The sequence below is a fragment of the Glycine max genome, chromosome 12, assembly GCF_000004515.6.
Source record: "Glycine max cultivar Williams 82 chromosome 12, Glycine_max_v4.0, whole genome shotgun sequence".
Lineage (NCBI taxonomy): Eukaryota > Viridiplantae > Streptophyta > Magnoliopsida > Fabales > Fabaceae > Glycine > Glycine max.
The window spans coordinates 31,280,225-31,292,935 of NC_038248.2; the positions used below are offsets into that span (position 1 = coordinate 31,280,225).

General features: G+C 34.8%; 1 protein-coding gene and 1 long non-coding RNA gene across 2 annotated transcripts; both read left to right on the forward strand.

The window, feature by feature from the left end:
• Positions 1 to 4,564: 4,564 nt before the first annotated feature.
• LOC100499656 (30S ribosomal protein S20, chloroplastic) lies at positions 4,565 to 7,494 on the forward strand. The gene is made up of 3 exons (NM_001250923.2): positions 4,565 to 4,788; positions 4,879 to 5,042; positions 7,025 to 7,494. Exons 1-3 carry the CDS (start codon positions 4,641 to 4,643, stop codon positions 7,253 to 7,255), a joined length of 543 nt encoding a protein of 180 aa, NP_001237852.1. The 5' UTR covers positions 4,565 to 4,640; the 3' UTR covers positions 7,256 to 7,494.
• A 2,510-nt stretch (positions 7,495 to 10,004) lies between these two features.
• On the forward strand, positions 10,005 to 12,241 carry LOC121173134 (uncharacterized). The gene is made up of 2 exons (XR_005887432.1): positions 10,005 to 11,915; positions 12,004 to 12,241. It is a non-coding gene; the product is annotated as an uncharacterized lncRNA (long non-coding RNA).
• The last annotated feature ends 470 nt before the right edge of the window (positions 12,242 to 12,711 follow it).

Here is a 12,711-nt window from a genome sequence, read left to right on the forward strand (position 1 = left end):
TATTTTGTCGTGCAATCTTGGTTGTTGTTGATAATTGACTCACAATATAAGATGCTAATAAATACAAGTGGTCTGATTCATTGCATTGTTTTGATATTTCACCATATTGGGTTGAAGATGGAGGGAGTCGTTGCTATTATGTAATATGATGGTGATGTGGTATCAACTTATGAGAGGGTATTGTTTGAATATCCTAATGGTATCAACTTAAGAGATCATTGGTCTAATGTGTGGATCAATGGCGACAGGAAGCTTTAATGAAGATGATGAGTCTATGTAGCCCCATGTTTTTAATTGATCACATTATTGGACGTGTGTTGTTTAAACATAAATATAAAATTGTACAAACACATCATAAGTTGAATACATAAAAATAATAAGAAAACAACATCAATTCCCTCTACGACCACCTCTTTTTGCTACCTTTGTGGGGTTTCTTCCTAGCGGCGATCACTGCTTGACTGAGCTACATCCAACTGCAAGACCCTTCTATGTTATTAGTAGAAGTTGTTGTATGACCTGATGACTATCTATGCTATCAGGTACAACTCTCATGTCCAACAATCTCTATGTGGACGCTAACATTATCTAGAATTGATCCTACATGAATATTAACAATACAATTAGTAATTATTTTTTGATTAAAGATTAAAACAAAATGATGACAATATTTGTTTGCGTTACCTGACAAGAGTATCATCGCCTGGTACATAATCTGGTATTTGACCACCACCAGGCTATGGTTGATGTTGAGGTTGAGGCTGTGGTTATGGTAAAATATGTACAAGACTGCATGGTGCCTCTCCCTCTTGTGGCGGAATCAAGTATGGACGTGAATGCTCGTAATACCAAGGCAGATAGTCTATAGTGCATGCCCATAAAGCCCTATGTAGAACAACTATGCCTAATAGCACCACATGTTCCTCTCACTCGTTCCATGCCCTATAACACTTTTCATATGGAGAGGATGCCCAGGTGGCTCCAAGCGAATCCTCTATACGTACTGAACTATCTCAAAACCCTCTCCGATAGATACGACCACATGTTTGTCCCAACTTTGATGTAGCCAAAGTCCTCAAAAGGTCTGATGTCTCTGCGTGATGCATATGGTGACCAAAAAACATCAACCATCTGCAATCGATCCAAAAACTCCCTAGTCGCAACAACCTTGCCGGTAGCACTCAACATAAACCACAAAGGCGCAAGTGGGTGCTTGCGACCTTAATCTAGCACCTTCTCACTACAAGAAATGGTTGATAGATGCTCAAACACCTATTCTGTAAAACAAAATATATTGTTAGTGTCATATAATATTAAGAAACAAAGAATTATGTATACAAAAAAAAAAAACGATTCTTACAATGAGCAACGTCATATAACCTCTCATTTGTTGGTTGCCATACTTGCTTGCATATGACTGTTGATCATAAAGAAATGCAAGTGTAGTTGCTCCCCATGTGTACTCGTTGCAACAATCTAGATCACTGAGGTAGTGCAAGTAGCAAATGTGTACATGCGTCAAGCTCTTGTTGGCTAATATGGTATTACCGACCAAATGCAACAAATATGCCCTAGCTGCCCATACGTATGACTTACTAGCAACATAGGTGTGATACATCCCTTCTAACCAACTCAATGTCACTCTGTTGCATGCTAACATCACAACATCTGCCTCCTAGTCAGTCATAGTACCAAGCTCTAACCTCAACAAACCTTTGATCTCCTTCCTCATGTAGCTCATGTATGTGTGATCAAGGAGTTGTCCTAAGACATGACATGTCATCCAGGGTGATGGTCATCTCTCCAACTGGAAGGTGGAAGAAGGAGGTCTTCTTGTGCCATCTCTCAATAAAGGTGTTGATTACACCTTTATTTGTGGACTTGTATTGCACATCATGCATGCTCTTAAGCCTTGACCTATTCATGCACCCCTTCATAGTCAGCTAGGTAGGGTAAGGCATAACATTGCCACCATGGTTGACCAACTTTAGCTCTACTCTGAGCTCACTGATCCATACATGCCCAACTAGTCAGCTACATAATCCTTATAGGACTGAAGCAGCGTCAAAGTCCAAAGGATCTCCTCTAAATGAGGGTCTGATGATACAATTAGCAGGTGGTATCTGTGATTGTGGTTGTGGTTGTGCATAGAACAAGAATATTTCTAACTACGAATGATAGAAACACACCAAACACAATAGCATAGCAAAGGTTATACACAAATATGGACAAAACAAAGATAAAAGAGAAAAGGGAACATGAATGAAGAAGAAGTCATGATAAACATTGCACACTGATCGAATGGCTTAACTCTCTAACAAGTCCCCAGTGGAGTCATCATCTGTCGCAACCTACCCTTCGATGGGAGGGCGAGGCAAAAGGTAAAAGTGCGTCTTCTCATGAAGAAAACGCGTGGAGTCGCCACCAACGTTTATTTGAGAAAAACGTTAGAAAAACCAAAAAAAGCTCTACGAATTTTGAAAATAAGGGTTCGGGAGTTGTTTATGCATAGGGAAGGTATTAACACCCCACGCGCCTGTCACAAGGGACGACAACCTTTAATCGAGTGTGCATAACATGACTTCAAAATTATGTATTTTCCCATTTTATATATATATTTTTTGGGGTCGACAAGGGTGTTGCCTTTGCTCTTACGTATCCTCGGGTGCGATGAGGAATTCAAACCTATGTAGTTCTTTAAGTCTGAATGTTTGTGTGTTAAATTGATTTTTATGTTTTTGAAAGATTCATTTTAATTGCGAACAAAAAGTCGTTTAAGGCATTGGACCTTGAAACGATGTTTTAAATTTTGAAAAGCGAAGAGAATCGTTAAGGCGTTGAACCTTGAAACGATCTCAAGTGATATTTGATAAAAAGAAATTAGTTATGAGTTGGTTTTGTTTATTAACTTTCAATCTCTTTAAAGACAACTTGACAACACTAGTGATCGATTAAGATTGAACTTTACAAAGGAAAACGGGATCGCCGATAATAGATGTAGAAGATGAATGTGCACATAATAACAAGGGGGACCCCTAATGGTACATAGATCACATTCAATCCCTAAAAGTAAAACTAATCGACGGTTGCACGAAGAACGTAGAACAAGAAAATGACGTAGGGAATGATCGCGGTCGCGATTCAGCTTCATTTCCTCTTCTTTCTTCTTCTTCTTCTTTCTCTCTTCTCTCAATTCTCTCCACTTCTGACACTTGGACCTTTAGAACACCCCTAGGATGTGTATTTATAGGCAAAAGGTCACCTTGGGGCGATTGCAGCTCGCCTAGGCGAGCTGAAACTTAACCCTGAAGCAGTGAGCTCGCCCAGGCGAGCTAGTCCCTTAGCCTTGAAGTTATTTGGTGGCCCAGGTGAGTCAAATGCTGGCCTGGCGAGAGCTGGGGCCTAGGAAAAACAAGGACCAGACCCTTTTGCCCTCCTTTCTTAGTATCTTTTGTCTTCCTGATCAAAACACTGAATGGTTCCTTGCTTTGCACTGTAATTGGCGTTCAACACTGTAAGTTGACTAGCAAGGATCAGAAGATCAATGAACGATAGTTCTCGAACGAAATTAGGGTATGACAGTGGGAAAACTACCTTAAGGACAATTTGGTCTATTCTGACTATTTTTCATAAATTAATAGTGGGAGTAATAATTCCCTTGATTGATTTGGATTTTATTTTCTTCCAAATATAATTCAAATTAACCCATGAACACCCTTATGTAATGGTGCATCTAAGTTTTGTTCAAATAAAAATTGTAGTGCATCTAAGTTTTATCCAAATAAAAGTAAGAAGACTTCAACAACCACTTTTCTACATCAGACTTAAACAACATTTTGATCCCTACAAAATAGGTTTTTTTTTTATAAAATTATTGTAGTCATGGAAAATTCTTTTGTTTTTATCCTTTAAAGATTTTTTTTTATTCTGGTTGCTAAGTAATAACATTATATGATGATGTAAGAACAACGTTGCCAATCAAATAATTTATCATAAAAAATATGATTTATAAAAAAATTTACACGTGACTCTTCTTGATGATGTAAGAAGTTAATAGATTGTCAATATTGTTTTTAAGTTATATTATCTTCATCTAATATTGTTCCTTCCTTCCTTGGGAGTAATGACTAAAACCTTTAAAAATCTTTAAAGGACTAAAATAAAAAAACTTGTATTTTATAGGAACCAAAAAGTTATTTAAGAGAAATAAAAAAAACATTTAAATATGATTAGTCCCTCAGTTTTTTTAGAGGAGTCCCTCAAATTTAATAACTATATTTTTAACTCTTTAAATTAAAACTTATATTATTTAATCCTCTAATTCATGAAATGTATTTTTAGTCTTTCTAAAAACACACACAACACTGCAAATTATGCATTTTTAATTGCCAAAAATCAATTCGAGAAACTTGAAAAAATATTTTATGAAATTGAGTGATTAAAAAGTATAAATTTTATTTTTAAAAAATTCCAAAAAAATGAGAAATTAAAAATATATTTAAACTGGAGATGAAATAAAGAACGCAGCAAGAATATATTATACTATCTGAGTTGAGAGCCTTCAACAGATAACAATCATCATCCCCTCTCCCCAACGGATAAAGAGAGAGAAGGGTCCCTTCATTCTCTCACACAGAAAAATGGCAGCGTCAGTTTCGTGCTCATGGCTAACCCTTCCCTCCCAAATGAGGAGCCTCTCCCTCACATCCTCTTCTTCATCCCTTTGCATCTCCAATTCCGCTTCTCTCAGTTTCTCCAGAAACCTCTCACGCCCTTTCTTCTCAAAAGGTACCTTTTCACCCACTCCATCAGAAAGGGCGAAAGATTTGATTTTGGTTGTGTTTTGAATCATGGGTCTGTGTCGGGTATGGTTTTCAGGTAACTCCTTGTCGCTAAGCACAGTACTGAGGCGCGCGTCTGTGGTTTGCGAGGCTGCGCCGAAGAAGAAGGTGGATTCGGCGGTAAAGAGAGCGCGCCAAGCCGAGAAGCACCGCGTTTACAACAAAGCTCGCAAATCGGAGATTAAAACACGTACCAAGAAGGTAACCTTTTGTTTCAATTGAATGGTTTTGAATTGGGTAGAGTAGAGTGGAGAGTGAAATAGGATGGATAGTGTGTTTCATTTATTTCCATCTTACACTTTTTGTTTGGGATGGAATTAGTCTGTGATAACGAGAGAGTTAGTTTTATGCTGTTCTGTTATAAAATATCTGAACTATGAAGTGGTAATTTTATGAGTTGAATTTTCACACACGAAATTCAATTTATTAGAAATGAATTTTTGAAGAAATTATTATAGAAGTCAACAATCTTATCGAAATGACAATGTATGATTGTATAAAAAATTATTACACTGGTACCCGTTTTTGCATTTCATTTCATTCAATTCTAGTCATTCTTAGTTTTAGGTCTTGTTTGAATAAATTTTGTCAATTGACAGCTGTAAGAAAATAAGGAAAAAAGGTCTAATCAATTAAGCTTCCCCATAAGCTAAAATTAGCTTGTGCATAAGTTAAATCCAATTTTTGGAAAAGCTAAATGAGAGAGTTTCTATAAATTAACTTATGCAAAAGCTAATTTTTAATTATGGGAGAAACTTAACTCATTTTACCTTTTATTTTCTCCTACAAGTGTTTATTAAAATGGAACCATTTTGAGTATTACTTGTTGTGGCTGACCAATTGTATACCATGTTTAAGAATGCAATTTAGAAAAAAATCATGTTTTAGTCACTTTTATTATTAGTTTCACTATAGTCACTTTTATTTAGTTAAATTTTATGAAATTTTACTAAATTGTTAGTTTGATTATTGAGTTGTATTTGTGTTTTTTGATATGATTAATGTTAGTTGCATGTAATGTGGAACTCAGGTGACTCACATAGGGAAATGTGTTATGTATGTAAGAAAACGGGGAGGGAGAGAAAGAAGAAAAATAGATGGTGATGATATGAAGTATGACTGTAAGAGAGCTATGCGGGAGAATATGAGAAATGTGTGGAAATAACATATTCTCTTCACTCTAACTCGTTGAACTTGGAACTTACTGTGGCTTTGAGATCTGTGTGCAGGGTTGGTTTAAGTTTGTATCTAGTTTTTTCTCTTTTGGAGGCATGGATTTTGTTTACAGCCAAATTTTCTTTACATGTTTTGGTAGATTGCTAGCATAGACTGAAAATGAATAAGTATACTTTTCTTCATTTGTTTCTATAAAATTTTATTGATGTTCATATTAAATGAATGATTTGCTTTCATTGGAAAAGATTGTGATATCTTTTTCTTCTGGTGTCTAAAATTAAGTGGTCACAGGTATAGCAATAAAATAGTATCGAATATCCCTCTCGTCCCTAATACCCTATTTGTAATTTGTAACAACATAATGCTTGAAAAAACTTTTTGGTTTTCTATCAGCATGAAACTATTACTAGACTTTAGAGTGGAAGGCATGATTGCTCTTATTTGTCCCTTCTTTAGAGTCACTTATTCTAGCAAAGCGTGGCATGTCGTGCATGACGTGCATGATGTAAAAACACTTTAGGAATGCCAGAAGTACAAATAGGACTCTTACGTGTGATGTTAGTATGACTGCATAACGTGCATGATGAAAAAATACTTTACTGATGCCCCAAGTACGTGTTAGTATGTATTCTTGGTCAATTAGTAGTGTAATACAACTTACAGAAGTTCAGTCCATTCTAACCTAATGTAGGACTCCAAAAACAATTAAGAAACCTGATATCGTAGCAGATGATGTAACTGCAAGTGCTTATATTGGGCACTTTTGAACACTAAGATGTATGTTTACTTAACATTGTGAACCATAGTTGTGGGTACTTTAAACTGCATCAAATGCTTCTGATCTTGCTCAGGGTATAAAATACTCTCATAGAATACCAATTCTGTTTCTTGTCGAAGCTCGACTAATACCTCTCCTTATCAGCTCAATTTCTAGCATTTCATATGATATCATTTAGGGGGAGGGGGAGATTAATTATTTTTACAATCTTCTAATCAACTGTCTGCAGGTTTTGGAAGCTCTAGAAGTACTTAAGAAGAAATCAGATGCGCAGGCCGAAGAAATCCTCCCAATTGAGAAGTTGATTGGAGAGGCATACTCAATAATTGACAAAGCTGTGAGAGTGGGCACACTGCACAGGAACACTGGAGCAAATCGCAAGTCTCGGCTTGCCCGAAGAAAGAAGGCAGTGGAGATCCATCATGGCTGGTATACCCCAGCTCCTGAAGCCATTGTCTGAAAGAATCCTCTTGCTAGTTTACATGGAGTAAAATGAAGTGCCAGTGAAGACTTTATGCAGATTTTTTCCACCTCTGTTCAAACATTGTATGTAGTCTTTGGTGTTAGTTTAAATTGGTTTACAGTTCCATACTTCATGTGCACTATCATCATGTAGAGCCATTAATTTTAACAGCATCTTCGTAATTAGACTTTATTGTACTTTTCTCCATATTGTTGTATAATGCAATGCCTCCTTAAACTTAATAATACTTACACTGGTAAAAATTTGATGGTTGTTGTAATCTTGCACATGATAGCAGGTATTTGCAGCTTTTCTGGTAGAGAATTTGCTGTTTAAGATTCTTCAGGTGTAGCACCTTGGTAAGACGACCGGAAGGAAACTGATAGTTCGCAATAGCTAGGTCAGGTTTCTCTGAATATAATGATATATAAGCAAACTAACATTTAGACAGCTTATGAGGAGTGCTAGTAACATTCTAACATTTTTTAAAACACACCTTATTAATATCTGTTAAAATTTATAAAATTATGAATGGAGCTTATTAAATAGAGACTTAAAAAATGAAAAAAAAGGTTTTGTATTGAAACTGTAAAAAAATTTATATAATCGTCTAATCACAATCCATTATATATGAAAAGTTTGTTAGTTTTTAAAATAATTATCTGATAATAATTTAAACAGTGATTTGTAGTTGGATAAGAGGGCAAAATTGTTTTGTACTACATAGACATTAAACTCTAAAAAAAATATGATTTTCTTAATAAATTTTAGCTAATAATGATGTTTTCAAAGAGTGTTTGCATTTTTCATTAGTATATAAGTCATTCGATAACATCATCTTGGTTCCATTGGCGTTTGATACTTGGAACAAAAATGAAACAATTGGATTGTTATGTTCCATTTTCCGTTTTCGTTGGTTATACTCTTTTAATAGAGCTAAAATATAATCATTTTTGTAACCAAGTATCTCATTCTGTTCAATTTTTAATATATTAAACAACTCATTCTGTGGTTTGTTTCATTGTAGCTTGATTAACAAATTTATTCCTGTAACCTTCTTAATGGAGCTAATTGTGCGCCTTGGTTTGTTGAAGTATCATCTTTTCACCACAACATTTTGGCTTTTGTTTATAAATTCGCATGCCATCATTTATCATAATTGAAAAAAAAAAAAAGAAGAAAAAATCCCACGAAACAATCCAGGATGAACAGAGCAAAGAACTGTGTAAGTCGTACAAGGGGAGTGTTCAACCTAGAACGCGACTGAGATTTTTTTATTTCTTGTCAAGATTTGTTGCTTCCTGCCTTCAAAAATTGCTTCTTACAACTTTTTGGAATGCTTTTTGTTTTACTTTACAGATTAGCCGTTGCAGAAGTCAAAAGGTGAAATCAATCCAGAATATAACTTTACATCCCGAATTGGCCAATCCAAAAGACCAAAAGAGGTGCAGGAAGCAATTTTTTGGTACAGGAAGCAACAACTCTAACATTGTCAAGATTTGCTTATTATTGTTATCGGTTTAAAATTTTCATTATACCTGAAACTTGCATGTATCTTTTGGTATTCTTGGTCAACTCAAAGTTGTGGGTTACCTGAAACATGTTTAGAGTGGAGGAGAAATCATGGTGGAATTTTAGCGTGGGGAAGGGCACATAAGTGGTGATGGAGATCGGGTAGGGCAACGAAAGTCAATCACAAGTAATTTATTGGTGATTTATGGTGGTCCAATGACGAAAGCTCTAGTTAAATAGAGTTAAAGTTATGGATTTTTCTTTGTGCACCCAACTGAATTGTTGGTACATGCAACAAATTATTTGAAGGCACAAAAATGTCCTTCACTAAAAATTTAAAATCGTGCCTCCCTCAGCCTTTTGCTTTCCTCGCGATTGTGCTACTGTTCATTCTGTTTGTTGCATGAAACCAGCTCCACCGTCGCACTGTGAAAGCAGTCTATGAGTCCCTCATTGTTGCTCCGCTGTCATTGATTGTCCCACCATCATCTCTATCGTAAATTCTTGGGGTCCCTCATCGGTTGTTTGTTTATTATGATTGTGTGGATTGTGAAAGTAATCCGTATGACTTATACGGATTATCTAATCCGTATATATTTTTAATTTTTTTAATTTAATATTTAAAGAAATAAATTTTGTTTTAAAATTATAAATAACTTAAATTTTGTTAAAAAAAATAATTTTTAGTAAATAAATATATCTTTGTTTTTTTATTTAAATAATTACATTTATTTTATGAAGTTGGTTTTTAATAAAGAAGTTAAGTACTTTGTTTATTTTCCAAACAATGTATATATATTATTGTGATTTAATATTGTTTTTAAAAGTATAAGTAATTTAATTATATTTGGTATTTTGAATTTTTTTTTTATAAATTTGTTACATATCATAAATTCCAATTTTTTATTAGTATATATTTCAAAATTTAGTGTAAGAAGAAAATGTAAAATTTTAAATTAATTTTTTTTATTAATATAGCCGTATATATATTATTAGATTCATACTATTAAATATTTATATAAATAGTGTTTGGAAGTTTAAAATTATAATATTTTCATTACTTTAAAAAAATTTAAAGTTATTGTCATAGTAATTTGTTGAAAAATAAAATAGTGATTTGTTAGAAATAAAAACCAAAATTGTAGTTACATTTTGGTCATTAATTTAAGTTTACTAGAATTAGTTATGTGAGGTCTATGTATTTGAAAAAATAATTTCTATATGCATTTATGAATATATAAAAGTAATAAAAAAAGTTATTTAAAAATTAATAAATTTTTTATTTATGAATTAATAAATACTAATTGATTGAAGTAGTGTTTAAACACTTATATAAATTGTTATGACTATTTTAATGTGCAAATTATGGTTAAAATCAGAGGTTTGAGTTGAGCTTTAGGTAGAGTTATAGGAAGAGCCTTAGGGAGAGAAGGGAGTGGTGATGCTGATGAAGCCCCAGCAGCATAGGCCAATAACATCTGCACGTAGGCAATGAGAAGCTGCACCTATTGCTAAGGATGTTCAGCACGTGGATCATGTAGCTGATGAGGTCCATGAACAACCTGAAGAAACAACTGCTAATGATGTAGTTCTTGATGCTGAGGGTTTTCCAAGCGGGTCCCATGACACATTAGTTCTGATTGGCTATGTTCATCATGTTACAGTGACTGTTTGGAATGGAAAGATATTTATATTTTTAAATAAAAAATATTTTTGTAAGTATTTGTTATTATTTTTGAAATGATTTAAATTGTGATTTTCATGAATGTCCTCAGTTGAAGTTATCTTCTCATCGAATAAAGGTTGAGAAATTTGGCAGGCATGCTCCAAAGACTGAAGACTTAGTCGTTGCCACAAGATTAAGTCATTTAATCGCATGTTCCTTGGACACTGGCGATCAGGGACTTATATCAACTTTTGCGAAGAGGTAGCATAAGGAAACTAGTAGTTTCCATCTTCCTGTAGGAGAGATGACTATCACCCTTGATAATGGGCATCGTTGCTTCATCTACCCATCACAAGCGCCTTCCATAGCTTCGAGGCTCTTCGTATGGACGAAGCCATGTTGTTGTTAGTTGAATTGCGTGAAGTTAGTGCAAAAGAAGCAAGAGCTAAGGCAGTACAATGCCATGGGGCGTAGTTCGACTATCATGGTTGCAAGACATTTATCGTAGCAAATGTGATGCCGCACAGTGGACTGTAGCAGCTTAAGCATATTTGTTGCATCTGGTAGGTTGCACTCTCTTTGCTAACAAGAGTGCCACACACGTGCATCTGGTATTCTTGGACGCCTTTCGTGACCTCACTTAGAGTGGAAGCTATGCAAGAGGAGTTGCCGCCCTAGTCCATATGTATGATAATTTGAATGATGCATCCAAGAGCAGTGCAAGACAACTTGCAAGATATATCACACTTTTACAGATAATTATAATTGAATTGAATTTTTTAGTTTTGTTATGTATTTTATGTTCACTATTGTTTTGATTTTTCTTTTTTGTTTTCAAAATATGTGTAGTGTTGGATCTAAGAGCATTTTCCTTCTGTTGTTGAGTCTATTATGCTGAAGATTATGATGAGAGGAAATCATGTGCCTACCACTGGAAGTCTGGGAAGGCATTACCAGTGTCAACGTATCGGAAGCGGCTAGATAGATTGATGTCTGATCCTGTGTGATGGATTCCTTATGATGACCACCATGCATCCGTGCATATAGAGAATTCGAGTTGATTTCACTATTTTTTGGACACATCTGATGGGGTCCATCTGTTGTCATACACCAATTAGAAAGGGTTGTGCGATAGTTTGGGTATGTGTAGAGCATTCCTCCACACTTTGTTGTGTCAACATTATATGCATAAAAGATATTGATGATAGATGGATTCAATTTTCTGAATATCTTGCACCAATGGGTCAGATATGTGTTGCCCCTGGACAGTGTGCAATATATTACATGGAGTGGATCTACATAATTTCTCATCCCTTCATGAGTTTGGCACAGCTTGGGGATCCACCTAGACATCCACTTGTGGTGCACGATGACACATTTATTGAATTAGATATTCCTCAACACCCAGTGGCGGCAGAAGCTATGAACGAAGCACCTACAAATGCACCTGGTCATGTAGAGCAGTCTCAACATGCAATGGTAAAATATATTTTCAATTGACTATGTTATTCATTTTATTTCAACATGCATTAAGTATAAACCTTTTTTGTTGTTGTCAATGTCATAGAAGGCTTGCTAAGCAATAGCTGAAAGGTTAGAACGAATGCTCAACCTAAGGATAGTGACAAAAGGTACAAAAGCATACACTGTCACGGAAGATTGCCTAAGGATCGTTAGAGGTGTTACTATGGAACGCAATGTATATGCGCGATCGCAACGAAGGCGACGTATGGAAGACGCATGAAGACATTTAGAATTTATTACGTTTTATATGATTTTTGTATGCAATATTATTAGACAATGTTCATTATTTTTTTTTATTTGAGAACCTCTTTATTTATTTTTGTAACTACACAATGTTTATTATTTAATAACTCAGGAAACACTAGACCCTAGGTCGTGAATTAAACCATAAATCCTATATTTGTCACATAACAATAAACCCTAAGTACTTAATTAAAACTAAACCCTAATTAGTTACACATCACTAAACCCCACATATTCAAGTAACCCTAAACCTTAATAACACACGCAACACTAAACCCTAGGTATTATAGTAACCCTAAACCATTTAAACGTCCAATGAAATATATTATCGTTTTGCATGACAATTATATAAGTAACAAAATGTTCAATCTTCACTTAAATCAACAAAGTCTGTTTTCAACATCAACAAATTTTTGTATTGTTGCATTCTACTAATATATGAAGTAGGGCACTGTTTTGCCTGAGGATGACAATGTGTAGACCATAACAAAACTATTGGCGGTAAGAG

Coding starts and splice junctions, on each gene's coding strand:
- LOC100499656 (NM_001250923.2), top strand. CDS start 4,641: ATGGCAGCGTCAGTTTCGTGCTCATGGCTAACCCTTCCCTCCCAAATG. Junction 4,789..4,878: donor ACGCCCTTTCTTCTCAAAAG/GTACCTTTTCAC, acceptor TATGGTTTTCAG/GTAACTCCTTGTCGCTAAGC. Junction 5,043..7,024: donor TTAAAACACGTACCAAGAAG/GTAACCTTTTGT, acceptor AACTGTCTGCAG/GTTTTGGAAGCTCTAGAAGT.